Source organism: Rattus rattus, chromosome 3 (assembly GCF_011064425.1).
Source record: "Rattus rattus isolate New Zealand chromosome 3, Rrattus_CSIRO_v1, whole genome shotgun sequence".
Taxonomy (NCBI): domain Eukaryota; kingdom Metazoa; phylum Chordata; class Mammalia; order Rodentia; family Muridae; genus Rattus; species Rattus rattus.
Window position 1 is genome coordinate 38,340,011 of NC_046156.1, and position 20,660 is coordinate 38,360,670.

At 46.6% G+C, this 20,660-nt stretch overlaps 1 protein-coding gene and 1 pseudogene across 2 annotated transcripts in view; one reads left to right on the top strand and one right to left on the bottom strand.

Moving 5' to 3' along the window:
- The window catches only part of Slc44a3 (solute carrier family 44 member 3), a 77,021-nt gene that overhangs the window by 13,915 nt on the left and 42,446 nt on the right, over positions 1-20,660 (top strand). For both annotated transcript variants that reach the window (XM_032897397.1, XM_032897396.1), the window contains exons 6-9: positions 7,033-7,193; positions 8,455-8,544; positions 10,284-10,408; positions 11,034-11,220. In XM_032897397.1, the coding sequence (XP_032753288.1) occupies positions 7,033-7,193; positions 8,455-8,544; positions 10,284-10,408; positions 11,034-11,220 (563 nt within the window). The remainder of the gene's footprint in view (positions 1-7,032; positions 7,194-8,454; positions 8,545-10,283; positions 10,409-11,033; positions 11,221-20,660) is intronic.
- On the bottom strand, positions 4,639-5,016 carry LOC116896308 (annotated as a pseudogene).

Sequence of the window (20,660 nt, forward strand, 5' to 3'; positions counted from 1 at the left end):
TGAATGGAGAAACTAGTCTGAAAAGAAAAAAGAAGAAAAAAGGCTCCTTACGCAGTTAAGCACATACTTGCCACATGACCCAGTCACTCCACTTTTACATCTTTACCTAAAAGAATGAAAATTACACACCCAAAAATGATCAGATATCTCTGTGAATGTTTATAACATCTTCATGTTTGGTATTCGTAACAACTCCAATGACAATCATCAGAAAAACAACGGGCAGCGCTGTATATTCCTCGAGGGTGTAGGGCTCCGGAATTGAAAGCGCGTTGATGTATGTGTGCAACACCCAAGTGGAAGGAACTTGACACAAGGGTGTGTGCCACAATATCGATGCCAGAATCAAACCCAAGTTGTATCAGTAGCTCAGTCGGTAGAGCTGTTGCTTAACAGGCATGAAGCTGGTACAGATCCCCAGCGCAGTGTAAACCAGGCACAATGGTGCAAGATGGAACCGAGCCGAAGAAATGATCATCCTCGGCCGCATGACCTTGACAGCAGCCTTTCCCTGAAAACAATCCAACGGAACAACCACCTCCATAGGAGAATGACGGGACTTACTGCGGCTATCAAAATGGTCCGCATCCTAATCAGGCCCCAGTGGTTCGCGCCTGCAATCCCAGCACACGGAAGGTGCAGGCGGAAAAATTACAAATTTATGCCTATTGTTTTTAACAAAACCTCACACATTCGATTTTACCAATGAAGACTCAGGAGCCACGTGCTGGGGTAAAAGCTGACCTTCCTTGGACATCCCAAAACTAAACTCCCGACCTCCACGATGTCTCAAAAATCCCCTCAGAATGAAGCCACCTCCTTTCTACTTCCTGTGTGACTCTCTATCCACCCTCCTGACTTCCTCTTACTCTCTATGGTCCCCCAGCCCACCCTCGCCACTATCATTGGTTTCTCTATGGTTCATTCCCCTGTGAACTGGTTGCTTGCTCCACCTCTTGACCTATGGTTGGCTTTATTTAATCCTCTTTACAATAAGCAGAAAGCTCTTGGATTAAAGGTGTGTGCTAGGGCTGAGCCACAACTAATAACAGGTTTTTTTCCAGTAAATAACACAATCCGGGGTTCCCAACGTGATCAAATACCCTGCAGCCATGGCCAGCATTGGCTACATAATGAAATAATAACGTGGAGGGGCAGTTAGTGGGCGTTGGGGTGGGCCTATCGTTGCCTTGATAGTGGGGGTAGTGGTATGTAGTTGCCAAAAGTCTCACTGCATGTTGCAAATTTTACAACAGAAAACCAGAAAATCCCAGGGGTTAGAGAGATGGCTCAGAGTTTAAAAGTGAATATTGCTCTTGCAAAGGACCTTAGTTCAACTCCCAGCACCACACTGAGTGGCTCACAAGCAACTATAATCTAGTTCCAGGGATCCAACGTCTGGCCTCCCCAGGCACCTGTACTCACCTGCACACACATATACATAATTAAAATTTTTTTAAAAAAATTAGGAAGCCCTCATATTCTGACATGTATAGAACTGTAAGGCACATTACTAAAGGTAAACAATAGATCACTGTGTAGTGTACTGCCTTTCATTTCAAAGGGGAAATGTGGTATGATTTATGTTTACAGATAGGTAACGCACAAATCTATTCTCGTGTGTACATCGCTCCAGAGGCATTACATCACTCAAACAAAACACAAGACACAGCCAGGAAGAATTTGGATTTTTTTTCTTCCCTTCTCTGTATTTAAATTTACTCAGTGAAACCAGTCCATCCTCCACAGTCCTTGCTCTTGAAGCAAACACGGGCAGTTCCTGAATCTTCTCTGGTTACGTTTAGGTACTAAATGTTTGTCTTCTCCACTCCCGCTAGTCATTTGGGAAGTCCTCTTCGGTCTGCAGTCTCACTCTGAGGCCTCCACTGCCTTCTGTGTAGCCTTTGACAGGGTCAATAAAATCCAGCTACGTAGACCCAGACCCAGCATCTGGACCTCAGAAAGCCCTCATTTGTCCCTTGTCCCTGATAAATGCCATGGTGGCATAGAATTCCTAATCAAAGCCACTGCCCTCCAGATGTTACAGAATGGTTCACAGCTTAGCGAGAATTCCATGGGATTCTCTACACTGAACTCCATAAAATCCTCTATATCCAACAATGTAGGAGAATTAGAAGTGATTCTCATTTTCCTCCTTCTTGTCATGAAGTCTCACGACAGTTCCCCAAAACAAAACAAACTCAAACAAAAGCACCGATCTGACAATGGCTGTTCTTAGCGACACCTGAACAGGAGAGAAATTATGTTTATGCAAATGAAAAAAAATCAGCCAAGGGGGTCAGAGATCCCAGGGCAGAATGTATGGACTGTGAAAACTGATCCTAACTGGATTACAAATGCATGATAGGGCACAGTGGCAAACACCAGTGAAACCAGCACTGCTCAGCCTGGTCTATACAGTGAGTTCCATGAGATCAAGGGCTATAGAGTGAGTCCCTGTCTATAAGTAAGAAAATAAATAAATATATGTGGCAGCCCCACTGAAGGGGGTGGAAGGAACTGTTCTAAGTAACTTTGGGAAACAGCTTTGTCACTAGTAGTGTAGACTAAAGGCAAGGAGGGTTGGACCTGAAGAGCATGCTGGAATTGGTTGATCACAGCAGTCCTGCCAGTAAGCAAGGGCACAATGAAAAGACTGAGCTGGACCACTACATGGGTAGAAAGAAAGGTTTATTGGGGATCAAATTGCCAAGGCCGTCTCTGGGTCTGGGAGTGGGGCAAAGAAAAGACCAAAATGCCAGAAAAGCAAAACAATTTTATATGCAGTCAGGGGTGGGGGTTGGGGATGGTTTTGATCTGATACATGCTGTGTGGACTGACCAGGAACTAGATGCCTTTGCCCAAGGTTTTTAATCTTTGAGGGCAGGGGGATCAGGAGAGGTTCTTCATAAGCAGAAATTTGCCCTTAGTCTAACTCTGTCTACTCAGTCACAATACTGTTCACTCCACCAAAGTCCTTCTGTTGAAAGCATGTCATCAGGACAGCCATTTTGGGGGTTAACCAAAATTAACTAGCAATGGTGGGCTTTGGTTTGTTTTGGTTTGCTTTATTTGGGTGGTTTGGTTGGTTGGTTGGTTGGTTGGTTTCCTTTTACTTTATTTGGTTTGGTTGGTTGGTTGGTTGGTTTGTTTTAGTTTTTGAGACAGGGCCCTGGAACTTGCTACATAGACCAGGCTGGCATCTCATTCACAGAGATTGCCTGCCTTGCCTCCCCAGTCCTGGGCCCTGACTTGACACGCTCCAGAATATAAAGAAATGATGCAGGAAGGAGAGGGGAGGGCAAGGAGGACAGGAAGAGAAAGGGGTAGGCTGATATTGTGATCGACAAGTAAATAGTCACAGATAATGTAAATACTTCTCTCTGTAGGAGGCAGGACTTGAGTTTCCTACCCTTGAGAGCGAGCAAGCCTTAGGGACCCATTGCCAAAGACTGGAGAGTGAAAAACACCGACAACCTTAACAAAGTTATCAAGGGCAATTCACAGTGACGTTTGCCAGACCGGCTAAGTTCGCTGATGGGATTTTACGAAAAGGGCATGTCATCTTACCGTGATGCCTTCTCTTAACCCAGAACAGCAGTCTAGTTATGAGAGAATAGCAGGGAAAATCTACAAGTGGAGAGGAAGTTGGCAAATCAGCCATCGAGAATCTTCAGGGATGATAAAGTTAAGAGAAACAAGAATATGTTACGGACCAAAGAGGATCATGATAACCAGATATGACTTGATGTCCTGAGTTAGATCCTGGAACAGAGAAAGGACACTGGTGGAATCTGACGGAATCAAAACAAAAGCTGTAGTTTCCTTAACTGCACACTGCCAAGGCTAAGGCTGAACCCTCCGGAATGTGCTGTGGGCACGTAAAGCATTAACATTGGGGGAGCACGGGCGAAGGATACACGGGACTCTCTGTTCCAGCTTTAAGGCTTTTCCAAAGCTCTAAAATTATTCCAAAATTAAACATTTATCTTTCAAAACGCTCTTCTCATCAACTTCCAACCCTTTTATGCCTTTGATGTGGATGCTGGCATTAAGAAAAGGCTAACTCATCCCCCGCCCTCCTCCTGCCTTTGTTTTTGGCCAGCTCAGCACAGTGCAGCCTAGCCTCTTTTTTCAAGTATAATTTTTGTTATCTTGAGGTCAATTGCAAACTTCCATTTGGATTTCCATATCACATTTCCATTGGCTTTCAGATGTCTCTAAAATAAAGTGCATGAGACTAAAAACAGTGGTTGCCTGCGAGGAATTGTACTCAATGACTCCACACAAGAAAGATTTGTCCATTGGACCCTCTAGAATTAACCATGTGATGTTTTACCCCTTCAGAACTTCAACTTAACTTTAATTTTCCTGTTGTATTAATTTTCTGTGAAATCACTACCGGGTGACTCAAGAACTCTTCTTATAATAGTGTGACCACCCAAGGAAGGTTCTCCCACAGGTCCATGTTGCACTTCAATAGGAGCTTCAGAAGTCATGTTCTTTTGTCTCCCTGCTTCCTCTTTATACATCTCACAAAATGGCGGCTGTCTGGTTTTCAACAATCTGTGAAATAATCCAACACTGCTTTTTTTTTTTTAAGTATAACTTCCCGTTTTATTTTTCCAAGGTTATTTTTCTTTCTGCCTTCATGAAATCACCTCTTTACATGGGCTTTGGTGGAGGTCGTGGTGCAGCGCCAGCAGGTCTGAATCATGGTGGGGGTGTTCAGTCCTTCCAGGCCTCACCAGATCGATTCCTGACGACCTTGCTATGAATGGCACAGCTCACGCAGTAGTGCAGCTTGACATAGAGTGTGGGAAGCACAAACACATTGAAGACGCTTGCTTCAGATATGTCCCTGACTGCAGGCTCCTACAGTGTTCCGAACAACAAACAAGGATAAGGAATGGCCTTATCCTTGGGCACGCACCGGGCGCAGTTCGTGCAGCGAATTGGCTGCACATGGCCTCGGCCCTTTTTGGCATGACTGTTGTTTCTCTTGTTTATGGTCATCTTGGAGCCAAGACTTGAAAGAGAGCAATCTAACACTTCTTAGCCTCAGAGTCTTATCCCCACCGTTTGGGGCCCATAGGGCAGTAGGAGAACCTAGGAAGGTATCTGTGGTTCCTGAAGATTCCTTAGGTCTTCCTATGTGTGTTTACATTTTAGAGAGAGGATCCCAGAAAAGATTAGCTTTCACACTGACTGAAGGTCCAAGTCACAAGCTTTGCTTCACTTTCTGAAGAGGACAGAAGAGAGTCTTTACTGTCATTAGTGTGGCTTTTGGTTGACCCAGTCCATCCCCGAACTATTCCTTAAAGGAATGTCATTATTTGTAAGGTTATGGGGGCGGGGGTGTCCCCACGTCTGTTCCACCACAGGGCTTGGCCGCTTGGGAAGGCAGGATGTAGGAAGTTGACCACCCTGGGGGTGAGGAAGGGCAATCTGAGGCATGGGACACAGCTGGAGCTGGCTTGGAGGTCTCCAGGCCTGCAAGGAGGCCAGGCTGTGGGGTTCTTAGGCTCTTGGGCATCCAGGGGCCACTGGAAGCCACAGAAAAGCTGAGAACAGAGTTGGGGTTGCGAGCCCAGGGAGGAGGGGGAAAGAGGGAGCTCCAGCTGGTCCCATGGGAAGGAACAGGAGAGGAGTCCTTTGGCTGATGGGCTGTAGGCTTGGGCTTGGCTTTGCTGTGGTCATGGCTGGGAGTGCAGAGAGGCCTGTGGGAAATTAGACAAGGACTCTGATAGGTGAAGGTCTTCTCTGTGGCTCCCCAAGGCAGATTGCGGTGAAAAGGGACAGTCCACGGTTTTGAGACATTTATTGTCATGGTGGAAAGTGGATGAGTAAAGCCATACCCCCCTTCTCAGGGTAGGCCTGAGATTAAATACTTTTTGCAGGGAAGAATGTCTGGGAAGGAAAGGTTATGGGCTAAGCCTCCAGGCCCTTAAGTACCTCATTAAAATGGAGATCTGTCTTGATCTCCATTGATTGATCTTGATTGAGGATGTGGTCACATCCTCTACCTGTGGAGGGGCTGTGGCTAGTGACAGGGGCCTGGTTTTCTAGGAGTCAGTTGAAACACCTACCATTCCTTCAGGGTCACCGGGGTTTCTAGCCTTAGCTCAACCAGGAACCAGGCTTCCTTTCATGGTCCCACAATTATTGGGATTAGGAGAGAGTTCAGGGAGTAAAGTACTAGCTGCTCCAATGTGAGGATAGAATTCAAATCCCCAGCACCCACATAAAGGCTAGTCACAGGGCTGTGCACGTATTACCCTGAGCTGGGAGACAAAGATCCAGCACTCGCTGACCAGCCAGTCGAAACAACTGGTGAGCTCCAGGTTTCATGAAGAGACCCTGTCTCAAGAAAGTGGAATGAGAAAGGGAGACGATATCTCTCCTCTGACCTACACACACATGTGCCCACAGAAGCACACGCACATGTACATATAAACATATATACAATCATGCACATACAACACACACAAAGATGAGAGAGAGAGAGAGAGAGAGAGAGAGAGAGAGAGAGAGAGAGAGAGAGAGAGAGAGAGAGAGATTGTTAGTGTTTGGGCTTCTGTAGGTTCTTTTAATTGGTTTCTTATCATGTGTATCAGGCAATCACTCTAGCAAACCAATGATTTTTTTTTTTTTTTGGCTGCCTATCTTTCTAACATGTGCTTTGTAAGAAGGCTGCTAAACTTTTTACTATTTAAGATGTGTGTGTGTGTGTGTGTGTGTGTGCGCGCGCGCGCGCGCGCGCGCGTGTGCGCATGCGTGTGTGCGTATGCTTGTAGTCAAGCATGCATATGTGGGGCAGACACTATACTACACATGTGCAAGTCAGGGAATGACATCCTGATCATCTTCAGAGCCAAGCAAGTGCATTTACCTGCTGAGCCGTCACTGGTCATAAAGTCCTTTTTATAAATTCTGAGCTTATGGTTTGGGGAGGTTGGAATTTTGAATATAAACATTTCTTAGAGAGAAATAATGAAGCACTTTACCACGGATTCTGCCTTCTCTTCTCAGCAAGCCGTTCCCCTTATTTAACCGGTGCATCCCTCAGACCCCCGAGTGCTATTCCTTGTTTGCATCGGTCTTGCTGAACGATGCCGATGCTCTCCATCGGATTCTAAGCGGAATCATGGCGGGAAGAGACACCATCCTCGGCTTGTGTGCCTTCGTATTCGGTAACTCGCGGTTGATCTTATCTAGTAACTGTGTGTGCAACGCTGAATGTTCTAGCACTCAAGTACGTAGTATAATGAAACTCGACAGCTTTGACTTCAGTAAAGAGCTGATCTGTTTCCTTTCTACATCCGTTCTAAGGTTCAGGTATAGACAGGGGGCTGGAAGAACAGAAGACCAGTGGACTCTCAGCCAGGAAGCTACCGTGTAGAGCTGAGTTAATATATTGGCCCGGCTCCTGTCTTTTGTTAACTCTACCTAAGAGAAAGGCAAATAAACACTGTCGTGTATTTGCTGTGTCAAGTATGAGTATCTGGGGACACTGGTTCTGCTGGCCCATGTGCCTTCCACTGATCCCTTAGACCAGAAGGCTGCTGGGTGGGGAAGGGTAGGAGCGAGTGTCCCTGATAGTGTCAGATGCAACGCCCAGCGTTACTGACAGGGCTGAGACTCTGACCCAGGTCTGATTCCAAATCCTGTGTTTGTACCCACTCTACAGACGCATCTATAAGCAATACCTTGTTTTATTTGGGAGAATTAGTGTTCATAGTCACAGAAATATTCAGAAACTCCACACGCTAAAAGCCCAACAGTTAGAAAATAAAATGCAACATCTTACATATCCAGTTTATTTAATAATTACAAGTTAAGTTGTGTTGGGTGATGGTGGTGCATGCCTTTAATCCCAGGACTTGGAAGGCAGAAGCAGGCAGATCTTTGAGTTTGAGACCTGCCTGGTCTACAGCACAAATTTCAGGACATTCAGAGCTACAGAGAGAAACCCCATCTCAAGAAAAAATAAATAGTTTTATAAGTTTGATTGTTTTCATTGTTGAGGCATTTTTCTTTGAGATTTCATGAGAACATTGAGAGTTAGAACCATACACAGCCCAGCACCAAAGACAAAACACTTGATTTTTGAATCGTTAATTTGGACTTGTAGGGAAAATATAATTTCTGGGTACTATGGAATAATTCATTTACTTATTTATCTTTAAGTATTTAAACTTTCAAAGAACGCTAGCCTTTTCAGAACCTGCTTTCAATGGCAGAGTGAATGTGTCACAGGCCTAGGCGAGTACCCTGGGTATAGCTTGCCTTTGTGTTTGGTGTTTGGTAGTTTTCCCTGATACTCGGCTATTGAGCAAACCTGTCAGTGGTCACTCATCTGGGCTTGATCCCTTTGCTGTTCAGCACCCTTCCTCCCCAGCTGCCCTCCACCCTTGCTGTCCTAGGGCTTCATGTGCTCTGCTTACCTTCCAGCCTTGTCTCTGGCCATGTTGTTCACCTTCCGATTCATCTCGACCCTCCTGGTCCACATTATCATCTCCTTGGTCATTCTGGGATTGCTGTGTAAGTATTTCTATTCTTTCTAAGTAACTGGAATGCCTTTCTGTTAAGTATAGAATTTAAAGGTTGGTTGGTGTCTTAGTTGGGGTTTTACTGCTGTGAACAGACACCATGACCAATGCAACTTTTATGAAGGACACCATTTAACTGGGACTGACTTAGAGGTTCAGAGGTTCAGTCCATTATCATCAAGGCAGGAGCATGGCAGCATCCAGGCAGGGATGGTGCAGGAGGAGCTGAGTTCTACATCTTCACCCGAAGGAAGCCAGGAACAGACTGAGCATCCTCAGGCAGCTAGGGGGATGGTGTCCAAGCCCACCCCCACAGTGACACACTTCCTCCAACAGGGCCAACCTTCTAATAGTGCCACTCCCTGGGCCAAGCATATGCAAACCACCACAGTTGGTTTTCTTGTTTAACTAACTAGAGTCTTAAAGGGGGACACAGTCTAGACCCATCCTTTCACATATAAGGAAATCCAGGCCCAGAAAGGACAATGGGAGTTGATTCTGCCTCCCGAAGAAAGTTAATGCCCCATCTAGCCTTGATTCTACCCCACTGCGTAGCTCCTGAGACCAGCCTGCTAACTGAGTGGTGCTGGAGCCCATCTCGCTGGGCTGCAGATACAGCTCAGTGCTAGTCTTACCAAGCATGTACATGACCCTATGTTCAATCCCCAGAGCTGCAAACAAACGAACAAGATAAAAATGTATTTTTCTGGTACTCATATACACTGTTAGGAAGAATTCCAGCTGGTCATGGTAATGCCCACTTTTATTCCCACCACTGGGGAGGCCGAGGCAAATAGATGAATATCCATGAGTTCAAGGCTAGCGTGGTCTACATAGCAAGTTCCAGGACAGCCAGTGCTACATAGAGAGACCTTGTCTCAAAACAAACAAACAAACAAATGTAAAAAGCTTGGTGCAAGGAGACTGAAGAAATTCAAACTTCCTTTTTATTAAAATTTCATTTTGAAGGATTTATTCTGTGCTACACTTATCCCTTGGGCCTGTGAGAACCCATGGTTGTCACACAAAGGCTCTGGCCTATCTGCGGGGCAAGTCAGAGAAGGAGCAAAAACCAGGGCACTCTTCGTGTACTCTTTCCTTACCAGTCAGTGGACTGTGAATATCCCCAAGAGTTTTGGGGAGAGAGTTACAATAGTAATGTGTTAAGGTCATGTCTTTGCACAAATGCAGAGTGTTTGCTGCATCAGTGTGTCTTCACAGGGGGACACTGATAACATTATTTCCATGGGCTGTTTAAATGACCCACCTCTGTGAGTTCAAAGCCAACCTCCAGCTCCCTAGCCCCAGAGCTCTCACCAGCAGACATTATGTGAACACTTTAGATTTTAGAGTAAATGGTGTTCTGTTTGGTGCCATCCCTTCCTGATCGTGCTCTGACTCATCCTGTTGGCTAGGTCCCTGTGTCTGCCAAAGACCAGAGCTACCCCAGGATGGACAGGTTCTCTGCGGGCTAACCTGGCTTTCTCCACATCACCCAGACATAAGTGATGGGCTACAAAGCTTTTGAGGATCTAGGATCCACTGTTTGAACACTGTTACTGGCTCAGGCTGGACTTTGAGTAGTTATATTGGTGTATCGTGTGTGTGTGTGTGTGTGTGTGTGTGTGTGTGTGTGTGTGTGTGTGTGTGTGTGTGTGTGTGTGTGTGTGTGTGTGTGTGTGTGTGTGATCTCAGGACATGTGCCAAGTCTGCTGTTGCTTTGTTTTCTAGTCGTCTGTGGTGTCTTCTGGTGGCTGTATTATGACTACACCAATGACCTCAGTACAGAATTGGACACAGAAAAGGAGAATATGAAGTGCATGCTGGCCTTTGCTGTCATCACCACAGTCGTGACAGTGAGCATTCCAAAGCAACCTTGGGGAGAACTGTTTCCAGAGAGAGCTGAGGTCAAAGGATTTGTGGTGGATAAGGAGAGAATTGGGGGTTAGAATGGAGGGGTTAAGGGTGACAGAGACAAACCAAGTGGTTGACCGTGGAATGAATGGTAGAGAAGGCTAAGCAATGCGTGGGTGGAGGGCCGTGGCTTCCTGGACCTGGGGACTTATAACTGTTTGTATGGGAAGAGGGGAAACCCAGTCAAGATGCCATAGCAAGCAGATTTGAGATGTACTTGTTGACCTTTTACCTCATGTTCCCTTGCCTATTTCTAACCGATCTCTGAGTGTTTGACGCGGAGAAGGAAAAAATAGATTTCTTTTGAGCTTTAAGGGCCTCAGTCTCACCTCCTCCCACTCTGGCTGGATCCTTTAGGAAGGTCTCAGGCCTCGTTCATGATTATGACTGTGGGACCCATACATAGTAGGGGCTCGGTTAGTGGTTAGGAATGTATCATTTCAGTTATAACAGAAGTGGTGAATGTCCTTAAGGAGAACTGCTCGAGACAGTTACAACGTTCCTGTCCAGCCCCGCCCAGTTCCTCACCCTGATGCATCCTTCACTCCGACCTTTCTCTCTCACCAGGTCATTCTCCTGGCCCTGATTTTCACCCTCAGAAAGAGAGTGAAATTGACGGTTGAGCTTCTCCGAGTCACAAATAAAGCCATCAGCAGATGTCCTTTCCTACTGTTGCAGCCACTGTGGACATTTACCATCCTCGTTTTCTTCTGGGTCCTCTGGGTGGCTGTGCTGCTGAGTCTGGGAACCGCAGGTAAGTGTCACCATTTTAGCACGGTCAGCCGATTCCTGTGAGCACCAAACCTCTTGTGCAACCAGAGGCGTCTGGTAGGGACAGTGACGGAGCCAGGGCATCTGTCTTGGGGGAACTCTTTGGTATTGGCTTCGGAGAAGCTGGGTTTCATGAGTCAATAGATTCAGTCACTTAGGTCAACACTTAGGTAAAGCTGTATAACATGAACCAAAGCCAATAGGAAGACTTGAGGTAAATGTCTTCAAATCTGGGGCTGGAGAATATAATTCAGTGGGTAGAGACTTTCCCCAGCAGGCGTGAAAGCCTGGGACCAATCCCATCACCTTATAAACGGAGTGAAATGTCCATGCTTATAATCCTAGCTTTCCCGAAGTGAGGGCAGGAAAATGAGAAGTTCAAGGTCATCCTTGGCTATGTAGGAAGTCTGAGCTAGCCTTGGCTATATAAAAAGTTGTCTCAAAACAATTGAACAAACAACAGAAAAGTCTCCAGGTTTAAACCTTTTCCAGGGTGATTTGCCAGCTCCTAGCATCACAGATGACAGAATCCAGGATAGACTCTGCTAAGTGAGTTATTTTCAGCAAGGCCAGCTTAAGTTTAAAAAACCGGTTCATTGGGAAGTTTGAATTGCTATGATTGTGAAAGGCAATAATGTATCCTCGATTCTCTTGCTGTTTCCCAAGGCTGCTTCTCCACCCTGGTCTTTCTCAGAATCAGCTTCACTGCATTACTATGTGGACCGGACAATCAGAGATTCTTGTTTTATTTGACTTGGGGCAGGATGAAGTAGGTGGGTGGATGGACAGGTGGACAGGCAGACAGATTGGGCCTGGATACAAAGATATACATCTTGTCATGCTCCCCATAGGGTATTTACGTTCTACGTCAGTATCATTCAAAGTGCCATCTGAAACCAAGCCGAGAGCCTATGCCAGGCATGTCGCTCAGCTGTTGCCTTTTCTGAGGAAGTCCTGCCATGCAGAGGAAATGTAGCAGGCTGGGAGTCAGTGCAGTCTCTTAGGGGGTTGCCTTGCAATCACAAGGACCTGAGTTTGATCACCAGAACCTGACTGGGGAGGTAGAGCCAGTTGGAGCTGAGACTCCCTGGCTGGTGGATAGCCTGGCCTACTGATCATGTCCTATCCGTCAAGTTCCAGCCCAATGAGAGGCACTGTCTCAATAACGAATTAGATGGTGCCTGCAGAGTAACAGCTGAGGCTGGCCTCTGGCTTCTGCTTATGCTTGCTTACACACGTGTGGACCTCTATAAACACACACACACACACACACACACACACACACACACACACACACACACACACACACACACACACACTTCAGCTAGAAGAAACAACTTGCTCAGTGATGACCTTCCTTTATCTTTAGCTGAAGCCCATCCATCTTTTCGGGGTAGTAATGATTCAAAGACTAGCAATTGACCACACCTCCAGTGAGATCATCCTGAAAATGCTTGACTCCGCTCTTTGATTTGGTGACGGCCCAACTCACACCCTGCAGCAAGGACAAGCAATAAGTTGCATTTATGAGCCTGTTACCAGACAGCTAAGAGCTGGGGTCGATGTCACGGCAACGCGGCTGGAGCGATTCCCTAATGTGTTCTCAGGCATGTCTACTCCATTCTGTGAGGCAAAGTACATGCTCTTGGTAATTCTGTAGTGCAGACCACAGGCTCATGTCACAGAACAACTTCAGTATACTGGATTCTTAGTGAACTTGGCGCCCCTCCGTCTCCTCTGAAGTTGAGTGGCTCTTCAGAATTAAGATGAGCACAGGCTCCTTGGAGTCGCAGCCCTCAGAGACATACTTATCCAGCTTCCGAGGTGTGGTAGAAGCAGCCTCTTCTGCTGGAGGCCTCTGAAGGCCTTCGGTGAATGACCAATAACTACCCAGAGGAGAACCTTGGTCAAACAGATAGACTATAACAAAATCAGAATGAACTTTGTCTAGAAAGGAGAGAACACTGGAAGAAGTAAGGTAACGTATCCAAGACCCCTGTGCCTTCACGGGTCACAACCTCAGCTCTTCCTCGCCACTTCATAGTTGGAAGAGCCACGTGAGCTCCAACCACTGTGTCTCACTTTAGCCTTTAGGAAAGTGACAGGAAGGAATAGGAGCATCCTCTCTCAGAGGTCACAACTGCACTACTACCTACCCTCAGTGAGCAGATCCAAGGGACGTGATAACCCCTATCTGCTAAGGAGGATGGGAAATGTAGTTTCCATTTGGCCGGCCATGCATAGTTAAAAATTTACAGGGTCTATTACCCAGAACAGAGGGAAGTCTGTATTACAGGGGGACTCAAGAGCCTTTCTCTAGCTCAGGATAGTCTCAGATCTGTGAGAAGACAGAGTGGTGGCCAAGGCACGCAAAGGGAAGAAACAAACTCTGTGCTGAAAGGCCCTTAGCTAACTCCACACCAGGCAACTTCCTATGCTCTCCTTCTCCAGCACCACAACCCCCTTGTAACTTGTCTGCTCTTCTCCAATTCTAAGCCAGATCCAATAGTTCGTCAGTTGCTAATCACGCAGCAAGAACGAGCCACGGCTCTCTTGACTATGAATCTCTCTCAAATGGCACCTATATCCCTTCCACTACCTGCCTCACTTCATGAACAAAGTACCCACCCCACTGTGCAAGAGGATAGGCTGGAAATTGCCAGGATATCAGCACACACAGAAAGAGCAAAGCTAGGCTCAGTGCAGGTGAGGAAAGGGCCTGGTGAGAAGAAGGAAGAGACCCAATCCTGAGAGTTGAGAGTGACATCATGGGATTACAGCACTAACTTGGAATTGAGCTCCTAGCTTGGCATCCCGTGACGTTCTCCTGCGTGGGCCCAAACAAGAGAGCTACGAGCCTCAGTCTGCAGGCTCCAGAGTGAAGGCAGGAGGTCATTCTTCAGTTGAAAGCAGCCTTTTCCCCCTCAGCCACCAAGTGATATCAGAACATGATAGTTTTCTGACAGTGCAAGAGCTCGGTTGACGTGGATGAGGGGAGCCTAAGGGAAAGAAAGGAAAACTGAGCATCTAGAACCGAATGTAGGTCTCCAAGTAAGCTGATCTTGGGCTTCACAGAAGAGCAGGTACCACAGAGAGCTACCACCTGTCCTCCCGGCTCACCCTCATGGGCTGCCCAAGAGCACAGTCTCCCATTGTTCCCCAAGGCCGCTTCGTCCAGTGTCAGTGGCTCGGCCCTGAGCCAAGCAGGCCAGCAGCTGCATCAATGTTTGACTCTCGGAAGATGCCCCAGCCGTGCCTCTGAGAAGGGCGAGCGACTTCCACATCTCGGGAAAGGATGCTCACCAGAGAATGCAGGCGGGCAGCGCACAGTGCCTCCTTGTGTCCTTTAATGTCCTCTCAGGCAGTGATATAAGAGGACGGGATTTTCCTGTGATCCACACTGAAATTGTGTGTCCTGGGGAGGGGAGCAGGTAAATATTTGTGAGTTTTCTTTGGGGCTAATGATTGAATAAGTTAATAATTTAATGTGGGGGCTGGAGAGATGGCTCAGGAGTTTGGAGCACTAGCTGTTCTTCCAGAGGTCCTAGGTTCAATTCCTAGCAACCACATGGTGGCTCACAACCATCTGTAATTGTCTGAAGACAGCTACAGTGTACTTATATATAATAAGTAAATAAACCTTTTTTTATACTTATTTTATGCATATGAGCCATCTCTCCAGCCCAAGTAGATAAATCTTTTTAAAAATGTGAAAAAAATATAGTGACCTTTGGCAGGCCACGTTTTCTCACATCAGCTGTTTCCCAAGCGACTTCATTCATCTGTTAACTAGTTCACAAGACTGGCTTTTTGAGGGGCTTCTCAGCAGAGCATATGAACACCCCCAGCAGTGGTGACACCTATTGTCTGTTGGGACTTGCCAACAAAATAGAGATGACTGATGTGCACATCTGTTCACTCTGGCCCTCAGGAGGCTAAAGCTGGAGGATCAAAACACAAGGTCTAGGGGTTGGGGATTTAGCTCAGTGGTAGAGCGCTTGCCTAGGAAGCGCAAGGCCCTGGGTTCGGTCCCCAGCTCCGGAAAAAAAAAAGAACCAAAAAAAATAAATAAATAAATAACACAAGGTCTGGGCTATAAGAACCAAAACTCAAAATAGAACAAAAGGTGAACATTGTAGCTATCCAGCAGGGGCTGATGAGAATAGAAAAGAGGTCTGATGGTCTGGGTGGCCAGTGAGCACTAAGGTGGTCTAGAAGCCCAGAGTGGACAACAATAGAAAAAGCACACTGTGGGGAGAAGCAGTTACCTCCAAGTCCATACCCTGGCTGAAAGGGGCAATCACAACCTTTACGCCTGTGCTTGGAAGGCTCACACAGGGTTTCCCTTCAAAGGATCTGGGATCCAGGTTGCTTCAGATTCCCTGGGGAATTAATTCTCCTTTCCTCTTGCATTCGTTCAACAGAAAAACGATGAGAGGCTGAGCTGGAGGAGAGCTTTGCCTTGCAAATGCGGGACCATCTGTTGTTGATGGTAGGAATTAGCATGGAGTAGGAATGTCTTACGCTAGCCTCAGCTGTGTGCAGAATTTGTTCCTCCCCCCCCCCTGCTACACTTGTCGTACTTGAGAACATAGTATCAGAGAAATGAATCAGAGATGTAGACGATAATTGAAGTGGTTTTACTGAGCCTGCAGGTGGCTGACCTTGTTGCAGGAACATGAGGTGAGAGAGAAGTCAGAGAGGCAGCAGTAGCCCTTGTCCTTCAGAAGTGCTGGTCATTTCACCGCTGCAGAGAAAAGCTGACCCCCTGCATCACTGTGCCTTGCTCCAGTGCTATCTGTCCTGGAATCTGCTCCCTTTCCAACTCTCCCCAGCTCTCCACCACAAACTGTCTCAGAAACTAGGTGTTTGTTTGTTTGTTTGTTTGTTTGTTTGAAGACAGAGTTTCTCTTTAGCCCCAGTTGTCCTGAAACTTGCTCTGTAGACTGGCCAGCCTCAAACTCACAGAGATCCACCTGCCTCAGCCCCACAAGGGCCTGGATCTAAAGGCATACACCACCACTGCCCAACCAGAAGCTAGGTTTCTTGAACTTGTTTCTAGTAGTCTGTTTCTTGGATGGTTGTCTACAGACCCCTGGGCATGCATACTTAAGTATTTCTTGGGCATGGTTTTCATATTCTTGCTTCTTCCAACAAATACTCATTGTCTATCATGTGCTTAGCTCTGGAGACACATTATGTGTGCCTACTGTGTGCTTTGAGTACTTGAAATATTGTGGTAAGCTAATAGTCTATTTCAGCAAGAGGGGTAAATATATCATATTTTTATACTCAAGACACTCAGTTCTATGAAGAAACCGTGCTGTTGTCTTAGTTAAGATGTCTATTGCTATGATAAAACACCATGACCAAAAGCAACTTGGCATGGGAAGGGTTTATTTGGTTCATGCTTTCAGGCTATAGTCCATCATTAAAGGAAGTAAGGGGGTTGGAGAGATGGCTCAGCGGTTAGGAGCACTGACTGCTCTTCCAGAGGTCCTGAGTTCAATTCCCAGCAACCACATTGGCTCACAACCGATGAAAACAGCTACAGTATACTCACATACATTAAATAAATAAATCTTATAAATCTTTAAAACAAATGAAGTAAGAACAGAAACTCAAACAGGGCAAGAACCCTGAGGCTGTAGGGGAGTGCTGCTTACTGGATTGCTCTCCATGATTTACTTGGCCTGCTTTCCTATAGCGCCCAGGCCACCAGGTCAGGAGCAGTACTTCCCTGGTGAGGTGAACCCTCACATTTCAATCACCAATCAAGAAAACGAACATTTTGTCAGTCAAGATTCCCCCTTTAGGATGAGTCTAGCTTGTATGAAGCTGACATAAAACTAGCCCTCAGAGTTGGTGTCCACAAGTGTAAGAGGGGAGGGACTGTTGCATGAAATATATATATTAAAGGAGCACCATCTAAGACTGGCTACTCTCTGGCCACGGCCATCTCGCCGCCTCCATGGCTAGCCCCATGCAGCGACTGCCCATCTCTCAGTTCTCCTGCTGCAGATTCTGCTCATTCCCAGCCATCTACCCACTGTGGTTAGCTGTCACAAATCCCCATAACCCAGTCAAATCAAAACTCCAGAGGCTTGTAATTTATCAGTCAGATTTAAATCAGTAAATTCTCACTCCACAAAATGTCCACACAATGAACTCAGAGCCAACTGATATTGATATGAACTGCCCACCTAGATAAGACAAATTGTCCTGTAATTATCCATCTCTTATAAGATACTCATAGCTGCCTGTGGCTATTTAAAGTCACTTGGAATCTAGATCGTCTTTCTCTTCCTCCATCTTCCTTCCTTCCTTCCTCTGTCTCTTTGTGCTCTCTGCACTCAGCCCGCCTTCCTTTTCCACTGTCCAATCACAGGCTCTCCCCTTGTCTTGTGCCTGCCCTCGCCTGCATATAGACAGCAGTCCACAAGGGACACCTTTTTCTTTCTCTGTCCCTTGGCTCCGTATGCCATATCTGAGTGGGCAATTGTCTGCTGGACATTCAAGACAATTGAATTTTCCTCTTATTTTCCCTAGCTGCCCTACAACCAGGGCAGAGGCAGAGGCAGAGGCCAGGCTGAGGGTCAGAAGGCCAGAGTCAGTAGGACCCATGGGCCAATTTTCTGAAAAATCTCCAAGAAAATATACAGGACATGTTAGAAAATGGAGTCTTTTGGGATTGTGTCTGCTCCTTTTTGAAAATTGTCCTACCCAGCTGGTCTGTCTCCCTTAAGAATCTACCATTCACAATGATCAGTGTACCACTATAGACTCTAAAAATAAGCTTTAAAACTTGCCAACAACATCAAGGCTATATAACTTGATAAATTTTATTCAGAGAGATCTTAGAAGGTTATCTCAAAGATCTTTAATAGAATATGCTGGGAACTGGAGCAATGTCTCTGCTCTTTCCAGAGGACCTAGGTTCAATTCTTAGCCTAGATGGTGACTCCAGCACCTGTAATTGCAGTTCAAGAAATTTTTAATACCTTCTAGGCCTTCGTGGGCACCAGGCATACATGTGGTACACAGACATAAATGCAGACAAAACCCTCATGCACATGAAATTAAAACTGAAAAATAGAATATGTCATTTAAAGAATGTCTGTTTGTCCATCTCCACATCTATCCACTCATTCAGCATTTACTGTAAGTTAAAAATCCTGTTAAAATATGTAGACCCAGCGGGTTATGTGGTGCACACCTTTAGTCCTAGCACTTGGGAGACAAGTCAAGCAGATCTCTGAGGTCGAGGCCAGTCTGATTACAGGGTGAGTTCCAGAACAGCCAGGGCTACACACAGAAATCCTGTCTTGAAAAATACAAAAAGAAACAAACACATGGACAATGCAGTTTTCCTTATTCAAAAGACAGAGAAACACACACACACACACACTATATATATATATATAGATAATATATATATATATATACATATATATATATATGGCTATATATATATGGCACATATATATATGGCGATATATGGCGATATATATGGCATATATATGGCTATATATATATGGCATATATATACATACATACATATATATATATATATATGGCTATAATATATAATAGTTGGTAAGAGGAAAGGAGAACAGTAAATACCCGAGGAGACTGGAACGCAGTTTTTAATTTGGCCAAAGGGCTGGGTTAGGGCTGGGTTAGGGCTGGGTTAGGGTTAGGGCTGGGTTAGGGCTGGGTTAGGGTTAGGGTTAGGGTTCGGGTTAGGGTTAGGGTTAGGGGTAGGGATAGGGTTAGGGTTAGGCTTAGGGGTAGGGTTGGGGTTAGGGTTAGGGCTGGGTTAAAAGGTTAGGGTTAGGGCTGGAGTTAGGAGGTTGGGGTTGGGGCTGAGTTGGGGTTAGGGTTAGGGGCTGGGTTGGGGTTAGGGTTAGGGCTGGGTTAGGGCTGGGTTAGGGTTTGGGTTAGGGCTGGGTTAGGGTTAGGGTTAGGGCTGGGTTGGGGTTGGGTTAGGGCTGGGTTGGGGTTAGGGTTAGGGCTGGGTTGGGGTTGGGGTTGGGGCTGGGTTAGGGTTAGGGTTAGGGCTGGGTTGGGGTTGGGTTGGGGCTGGGTTAGGGTTGGGGTTAGGGCTGGGTTAGGGTTAGGGTGGGTTGGGGTTAGGGTTAGGGCTGGGTTAGGGTTAGGGCTGGGTTAGGAGGCTGGGTTAGGGTTAGGGATTGGGTTAGGGCTGGGTTGGGTTAGGGTTGGGTTGGGGCTGGGTTGGGGTTAGGGTTGGGTTAGGATTGGGTTAGGGCTGGGTTGGGGTTAGGGTTGGGTTGAGGACTGGGTTGGGGTTAGGATTGGGTTGGGGCTGGAGTTGGGGTTGGGTTGAGTTACAGGATTGGGTTGGGGCTGGAGTTGGGGTTAGGGTTGGGTTGGGTGTGGGGTTGGGGTTGGGGGTTGGGTTGGGGTTGGGGGGGGGTTAGGGCTAGGGTTAGGGTTAGGGTTTGGGTTAGGGTTAGGGTTAGGGTTAGGGTTAGGGTTAGGGTTAGGGTTAGGGTTAGGGTTAGGGTTAGGGTTAGGGTTAGGGTTAGGGTTAGGGTTAGGGTTAGGGTTAGGGTTAGGGTTAGGGTTAGGGTTAGGGTTAGGGTTGGGGTTGGGTTAGGATTGGGTTAGGGCTGGGTTAGGTTAGGGGCTGGGTTAGGGTTGGGTTAGGGGAGTTGGGTTAGGGTTAGGGTTGGGTAGGGTTGGGTTAGGGGCTGGGTTAGGGGTTGGGGTTGGGTTAGGGCTGGGTTAGGGTTGGGTTAGGGTTAGGGTTGAACAAAAGATACTTGAATAAAAACTTGAAAGCAGTGTAGAGGGCCACAAGGCTGACTTAGGGAAGAAAGAATATCCCAAGTAGAGGATCATGAAGAAGACAGGGTTCTGGGGACAGGAAGTGAGCACATTTAGCTAGAATGGTGTCATTAAAAGAGAGACAGATTCATGAAGGTAGTCAGAGAAGAAATGGGGTTCTTCTGGGGCTGTGAGATGGGAAGTTTGGAGAACAGAGACAGGACCCGATGTTCATTTTAACAGCAGTAACTCCGGGTGGAGGGAGAGAGTGGTGAATGGCTACCAGGTCTGTGTAGGGCCGTGTGACTTACTGGGTTCCGAGACTACTTTAGAGGGTGTAGTATCTGACGATGTGATAGGTGGGGGAGGGAGGCAGAGGAGATGGCGAAGGTTTGAGTTGGTGTGCGTGGTCACTCACTTCAGCAGCTGGAGGATGCGGTGGGCATCCACTGAAGTGGAGGAGAAGGGTCAAGTGGGGCATTTCATGAGTAGAAATTAATTTGGGGAGTTGCCTTTAATAACTATATGGATATTTCTAATAAGCAATTATCTGCGTCTGAAGTTCAGAAGGAACACATAAACAGTATTTGGGAGTAGATAGAGAAAGGATTATGCTTTGAGACATGCTATGCT